We start from the raw sequence: 8,046 nt of genomic DNA, 5'->3' as shown, positions 1-8,046 counted from the left end.
CTTCTAAAAAGCGACATACATCTTCTCGTGCACAGGAAAGGTGGTATATATATGTTTGTGGGTTTGTGCGCTCGTGTAAAAATTGAAGCTTAGTGTTACATATGTAAATACTTAGGAATTGAGTGGCATGTATGTAAATCTTTCTAAAATTCCTTGTTTCAATCAATAAAATTTCCAACTTTCTCCATGCAAGCATATAGATCCAATTTACGTTACATACACACATGGAATAATATAAATTAAAAAAATAAAAGAAACATGACATTCAAAACCTCATCACTACAAATCCCAATTTCCGTTACATATACTACAAACACAATGAGTAAAAAGCAGAAATCACGCAGCTATAGACACTAAAACTCACAATCAACGTCCTTGACTAAAACTCTCTTCTCAGAACTTCTGCCACATAAGAAATCCTGCAACAACCTGCAGCTTCAAAGCGTTCCAGTACAGTATCTTGATACTTCTTACTCACCATTTCAGACAAGATTGGTCCAAACAGATAAAAGAAGGGGGTATTTACAATCGTAGCAAATAATTCTAATGTATTTACATATTTCACACCCAAACTTTCATATTTACACACATGACGCTCAGATCTTTAACGTCACATCAAAAATAGCAATATTATCAAATTTTCATGCATTAATTTGACGCACCAAATTTCTATGCATGTAAAAATGAAAGTATAGGTGTAAAAGATATGTAAATACATCCCTTTGCCCTCCCCGAAACAAGCTACTCCTCGGGCTCTTCTTCTTCCTGGAGGAGATTCTCTCTGTTATCATGAGCCCAGAAACCTCGAACATCGATAAGCATGCTAGCAACAGTGCCGCCCTGCTTGCAGGAAAGGAGATCGGCAAGACTTATTCGGAGAGGGTCGGCAGGTTTGATCATGTCCCAGATTTCATCCCTCACATCTTCAATACATAGTTCATAGTTTCCACCTTCCATCCATTTCTGATGAACATCTCTGAATTATGGAATGAAAAGGAAATTATTTTACCATGCAATTCAATGTAGATGTGAAAAAGAGATTGGGCACTGAAAGTGCAAAATTAATGAATTAATTTAGGGTCTGTTTGAGGAAATTGCGGCTCTGTAAAGGTTGTGGGAAAAGCAATAGTTTTTTAAAGTTAGTTTAGGCATTAAAGATATCTTTTCTATGTAAGAAAATGAGAAAAGCTTGCATATAGCATACTCTAGAAAAAAATGGTCATACTATTTCAACCACAAAAAATTCTAAAAATCGACAAGAAAGCTGTCAAACATATTTTTGATGGATATTTACCCTTAGTAAATAAACGGGCAATTTACATACATGCCAAATAATTCTTATATATTTACATACCACAATTCTGATATATTTACGTATCTAACACTTAAACATGCACATTTACATTCATACCACTCTAATTTTTAACATCATATAAAAAATTCCACAATCACTACCTTTTAAAAACCAAAATTCACCTTTTCATCCATAGATTTATGACACTAAAATGTTATAAATATAAACATCAAACTTTGGGTGTTGAATGTGTAAATACATAAGAATTTTGTGATATTTATGTAAATTCCCCTAAGTAAAAATAGTTTATCAAAACACACAAACTAAATGAAATGAAACATAAATGCCCTTTCGCAGACTTATCCCCAAAAAATTATCTTTTTTCAGAGTACACTAGTTCTCTACATTATCATCTAGCTATTCCATGTAATTACTTCATGTTGTACTCAATTAATTAATTGGTTCTAAAACTATTTTGCTTTTAAGAGATTATTGAACGTTAATGGGGCTACTCTTCATCTTCACATACACACCCTTCTTTCTTCTCATATTATCATTTGATTTGTAGTTAGTTTATATTTCTTCTTGATACTGTATATAATCGTATGCACTATTCTCAAAGACTAATTATAAAATTTGTTTAAAAAAAGATTGTTGACAGATAGCAACAAGAACAAGAAAAATGCACTCTTCGTTCACATCGATATCCTTAACTTATGAGTATCACACTAATCTTCATCTAGAAACTCTCTTTTATTATCTTGTCATCTTGAAATTTGTATTTTGGATTATGCCTTATCTTTGTAATTGCTCCATGTTGTACCTCTCTCATTGACCGGCTCTAGACTTTTAAAAGTTTTACATACCACTGAATTTCTATATATCGACCTATGCAACATCTAAGACTTCAATTTCTATATATATGCCACCTTATCTATGAATGAAAAGGTGCATTTCACTTTTGAAAATTTAAAGTAGTGGTACTTATCATGTGATATGAAAGATTTGGATGGTATAAATGAAAAAAGTAAAGTTCAGGAGTTAGGTATGTAAATACACAGGAATTAGGTAGAATATGTAAAGACCCCAAAAATGTAGATACGATAAAAGTTAATCCTATTGTTAAAGTACTTTCATCTTAACAATGCATCAAAGGACACACCTAAATTGATGTTGTGGGGTCCTTATTCCATGATGAGACAAAAAATGCTTCAACTATCTCTAGTAATTTTAATATAGTGAATTTTACTTTCGTTGAGGTTATTGAACGTCAAGTAATTGAACTGATGATGATCGAGCAATTGACCATGTAATCTTTGGGAAAGTGCTTCCAACCATCCGGGGAATGACAAAAATATCGATCAAAGCATCTCCTGCAACAGCTTGGAAGTTTTTGTTAATTTTTATTTCTTATTGGGGGGGGGAAATATAACAACACAACACCAAGAAATATGAAACAAATAATAAAACTAGGGTGGAATCTTGAGGGGGGGGGGGGGGGGGGGGGGGGGGGGGGGGGAGGGGATGGTATTTACAAATCATTCAGCCCAATTCCTATGTACATGCATATCTAACATCTAAACTTTGTTTTTTGCATTTCTGCCAACCAAATATTTTCTATCACATCAAAAATACCACTACTATAGCTTTCAAAATATAAAATACACATTTTCATGGTAAGGTGCCAAATATATACAAATTTAACTCTAGGAGTTAGCTGTGCAAGTACATAGGAATTTAGTGTCATGCATGTAAATCTTCCTTTTTTTTAAAAACCCATGCACATACTCACATGCGATACCGCTGGAACCTGAAACTTATAGTTAAAAATAAGCACCCAGCCATTAGGCTGAGTGGACTACATCTGCCCGAATCTAACGGTTAATTTAGCTTTGACTCTATTATTGTCACTTCTTCCCACAAGTGTGGCCACCCCTATGATTAAATAAAGTTCTACCACCCTCTCAATGGGTACTTTGTGATCACTTTTATTTTTATTTTTCATTTTATTTTGTTTATGCTTTTAATTCAAATAAAATATGTTTGATAATTTTAATATGTTTAATTGTTTTAAATAATACTCAAAACAACTTTTAGATATTTTGAGCATCTTTAAAAACAAGCTAAATTGGTTTTGAAAATTTAAAATAAAAACATGCAAAAAAAATCCATTTAGATGTTTTGAGTGTTTTTAAAAATAGGCTAATTTGATTTAAAAAAAAAATGCAAAAAATTTCACAAAACAAGCATATTTTTAAATAAAAGAAAAAACAAAAAAACAAAAAATAAAGAAAGATCCCAAGCAAGCACAAAATAAATAAGTTTTTAAAATAGAAGCAGAAATAAAAATAAAAATAAAAAATAGAAGTGATCCCAAACAAACCCTCAATTTAATGCGCCTGGTTGGAGCTTAGGGTATTCAGTGTTTTAAGTACTCATCATGATTTCTTAATTTATAAACTGATTGATATACGTTGAGACTAAATAACTTCTCTTAATTTGATCTTTTGCACTTATGCGGTTTTGATCACTATGGGTAAGTAGGCAGCTAAACATAGTAATATGGACGATAAAATTTGCAACTCTTCTGTATGTGTCATTTTTTAAGGTAGAATTTCCATTTGCCGTGTTATGTGGCTGACAAAAGGAAATTTGCCCACAAATGGCAGTATCTACCTCCGAATTTCGCCCACGAATGGCAGAATCCACTTGAGAAATGTTTTTCTTTATGTAGGTCACTATAAATACTTATTTAAAAATAGGGAAATTTCTATTCAAAGCAGACAAATCTTATGCATTTACATATCTCACAGGTAAGCCTGCTTTCATGTTTACACATATAGCACTTTGTTGCTTTAAACCTATGCGTGAAAAGGTGCATTTCACTTCCAAAGTAGTAAGTGTTATTTTTCATGTGATATTAATGATTTGAGTGTTATGTGGGTAAATATGAAATTTTAGGTGTGAGATATGTAAATACATAATAATTGTGTGCCATGTATGCAAATGCCCCATAAAATTAACGCAGTATGATGCAAACCAATATATTATCATGGTCAGTTAATTAGTTCATTCATTCATGAAACAAAAATAATAAAACATTGCATACATATATTAACATAAAATTAGAGGTAAAGGGTTTATATAAGGGCTCAACAGAATTATAATTTCCATAAAGATCACTTGTCCTGCAACCTGAGACTTGCAGATATTACTTAAAGTACTGCAAATAGGAAGTTACAAATTTGATGTTGGAAGTTTGTATCGGGGCAACTCCTTTGCTTCAGGATTTTCCCCTTCTTTTCTTCCTTTTTAATAAAAAATCATAAACCCAAAACCCTGAACTCCAAACTAAAGTGTCATGCACAAAGAGTAAAAAGGAACAAAATTTAGAAGTAAATTTACATACATACCACAATGCGCTTATATATTTAGAAATCTAACACCAAAAGTTCGATATTTACACTCATTAACATTTTGGTTTCTTAAAGCAATGCATGAAAATGTGTATTTCACTTTTAAAAAAATGGACATCATTAAACAGAAATTGAAATTAGAATGTCAAAAGCACCATCTCAAATTTGCCCAAATTTGTAAGACAACTTTGTATAATATTGGAAAGCAATTTCAAGCAATTTGTTTTGTTAACAACAAGAAAGTCCTTTTAACTGATAAGAAGAGATGAGAATCAAACTTAGGGAAATGAGGGGAAAAGCAAGCTTTACAAATATTAAATAAGCTTCTCATTAATTTGAAAAGAAAAACGACTAAATGTCAAAGGATAAAAAATAGGAGAAAGCGTACCCGTAAAGCAAGGATATTAGGCAACTTTTAAATGACAATTTTTCTCTGAGTTAGGCTTCTAAAACCCCCATTCAAAGGCCACATATGACCCAGCAACCAAAAAATACTATGTCATGCGACTTAATTATTGATTTTAATTGTTTAGCTGATCTCTTAAAAAATATATGTAAAGTAGCTTTGGTTTATATGAAAAACTGTGCTAATAAAATCCACATTCTGTACAATCACATTGTTAACAATGTATGAGCATATGGATTGATTTTAGAAACGCTCAAAATTTAATATCAGAGAATGAAGATTTTATCTAATATAACTCAGCAAACATATAGCATCATCACAACTTTACAAAAAAAAAACAAAGGCCTAAGTAATACTTAGTAAACATATTAATATATCATTTAGTGGGAATATCTAAAAGGCACCACGTAATTTGCCTTGTAGATTAAAAAGGGCTTCGTAATTTTAATCTTAAGACTTTATTCCTCATAATTTCTTTTTTTTTTCCTCTCAAACAATCATTAGAATCCTCTATGTTAAAGCAACTTTTATATATAAGAGATTTTCAAACATCTAAAGAAAAAGATAAATACGAAAGAAATCAAATAATCAATAAAAAATATGGGATACCCATGGAGGAGGGAGTTGGTTCCTTAAAGAAAAGAAAACCCACGCCCTTGAAACTTCGCAGAATAAAAACCCCTTGATTTGAAGATCAAAGAAAAAACATAAGAAAATAAAGGTGACAACTCAACTAGGAAGAAGTTGAGAGCAAGGCAAATCCAAGAACAGATAAATCAACATTGAAGTGAGTCTGATGTTCTTATGTTATAGTAACATTTTTTGTTTATTCTAGATCAAATGCATCTACTGTTACTGTAACTAATTAAATTGAAATAACTGTAGACTCACGAATTATAATTCTATTGAAAATTTATTCATATTGTAGGAATAATGTATACTTGCATTTTTTTATCATAAATATTGAATGTTATATAAATATATTGACTACTATACAAATGAGAATGAAACGATCATTATAAGATAGTTATTTTCATAGTATGCTTGCATGCACATGTTTGGCTATGGAGTAACTCTTTTTATGGTACTATCGGAGAAATGCTAAAGTACTTGTGCACGTAACAGAAAAAAAAAATGATATTAAAGTACCTTAGCTGATACGGTTTTAAGACGGTGTTCCTCTGATAGTTGTATAGATATAAAATGATATATATATATATATATATATATATGTATTGTGGTTTGAGGACAAATATATTAATACGAAAAAGATACAGAAATGTTCTACGAGAGGGCCTGAAAGAAAGCCAAACTTGTACAACACAATACACACAAAACCCAGATAAAACAAAAATACATAAAGACCAAACTTGTACAACACAACACACACAAAACCCAGATAAAACAAAAATACATAAAGATAAAAAACCAAAAAGCCACAAAATGGCACAAAAGTGCTAGGGATGTCCCACTTTAATCCATCTGCCTCTACTTCTCGAAAGTGATTCAGTTAACAAATTGGTAAAATGAGTACCATTGCCCGTAGTAACCAAAGAAACATCCATCAGATTCCTGAGCTCAAGTAGATCTTTATTCTTCTTCTTCCTCCGGAAAGTGTAGACCTGTCATTCATCCGATGATTGACTCATCTGATCAGTAGATTCCAAAGGTGGTCGGATAGGTGTAGGTCGTTGTACGTCATGATCCCCATGAGCCTGAGTAATATTATCATCTTTCTGGACCTGATGAGGCGGTAGTGAAGCAGTAGAAACATTTCCACCTGTATTATCAGTGATAGATTCTAGAGCAGGCGGGGTCTGAAGAAACTCCCTCCCCCACGATAGAAGGTTTCAAAAACGGGGGAGCTACAACTGAGGACTGAATGGTTGTCATATTGCCTGTGGGGATAGTGACGTCGTCCGGGGTATCCTTCTGATGATCAATAGTGTCAAAAACTTGGAGCTAATTAGAAGAAGATGAAATTGAAGCCTCTAACAGAGCAATTTGCTTTTTTGGTCTGAGTTGGGGGTGTAAATGGTAACATTGAGAACTAGAGCGTCCGAGCATACGACAGTTCGAATAATACGACAGAAAAGACTCAATCTCTACCTTCTGCCAAAATCCACGGTTTTGTGTGCCCAAGCAGATTTTTTCAGAAGCGGGTGAAGTGATGTCTCTTTCAACAAGTACTCTGGCTTCAGAAGAAAGATAAAGATTAAAAGTAGGAATGTCCGTCTTAAGTGGCTTTCTATAGGTTGAGGCAATAGAGTACAATACTTTTTGAGAAACATGATGAAATTTCAGACCGAGGAGATGAATCCAAACCAGAATGATTGACGATTCCGTCTGTGGGTCAAAATCCACAGACCATTTCAAAATCTTCATTGTCTTGTTATCGATCCATATTATCCTTCTAGCAAATAAGCGAATGTAATCTTCTTCATTACCAATTTAAATATTACTAATTTGAATAAGAATTTCTCTCATCTAATAGTCTAATTTTTCATTCTCCAACAAGATGCATAAGTTCAAATTCTTTGCAAATGAGCTCCATTTTGGGATGACCATATAAAAAATTTTCCAACCAAATTCAGACAATAGGAGGAAGCAAGTTGAATACCTTTAACTTATATAAAAAAAATAACAGACTTCCCATTCTTCCTACCAGGTTTTTTGATATCCTTCGCCCACTCAAACGGAGGAAAATGTTATGATTTTGGTGTGCTAGAGGCGTGGACACCCGTAAGGGCAGCTGCATACGATTTGTCTGAAGTCATCATCAAAGGTAAGTGCGACATTTAGAGAAAGCAACTTTGATTAACAAGGGAAAAAATCGCATTGAAATAACCGAAACTAAAAAAAAGAACGTTGTGAGACGGGACGAGCGCAGAGAAGCCGCAGAAATCACGAGTTGTACCCGCGAGACGTTG

General features: G+C 32.8%; 1 protein-coding gene across 1 annotated transcript in view; it reads right to left on the bottom strand.

The window, feature by feature from the left end:
* Positions 1 to 648: 648 nt before the first annotated feature.
* LOC110031190 (probable serine/threonine-protein phosphatase 2A regulatory subunit B'' subunit TON2) overlaps positions 649 to 8,046 on the bottom strand; it is a 90,357-nt gene continuing 82,959 nt past the window's right edge. The window contains exon 13 of the mRNA XM_020734276.1: positions 649 to 976. Within this exon, the coding sequence (XP_020589935.1) occupies positions 742 to 976 (235 nt within the window). The 3' untranslated portion in view covers positions 649 to 741. The remainder of the gene's footprint in view (positions 977 to 8,046) is intronic.

Source organism: Phalaenopsis equestris, unplaced genomic scaffold, assembly GCF_001263595.1.
Source record: "Phalaenopsis equestris unplaced genomic scaffold, ASM126359v1 Scaffold000787, whole genome shotgun sequence".
Taxonomy (NCBI): Eukaryota; Viridiplantae; Streptophyta; class Magnoliopsida; order Asparagales; family Orchidaceae; genus Phalaenopsis; species Phalaenopsis equestris.
This window is presented reverse-complemented; position numbering and strand designations above follow the sequence as displayed.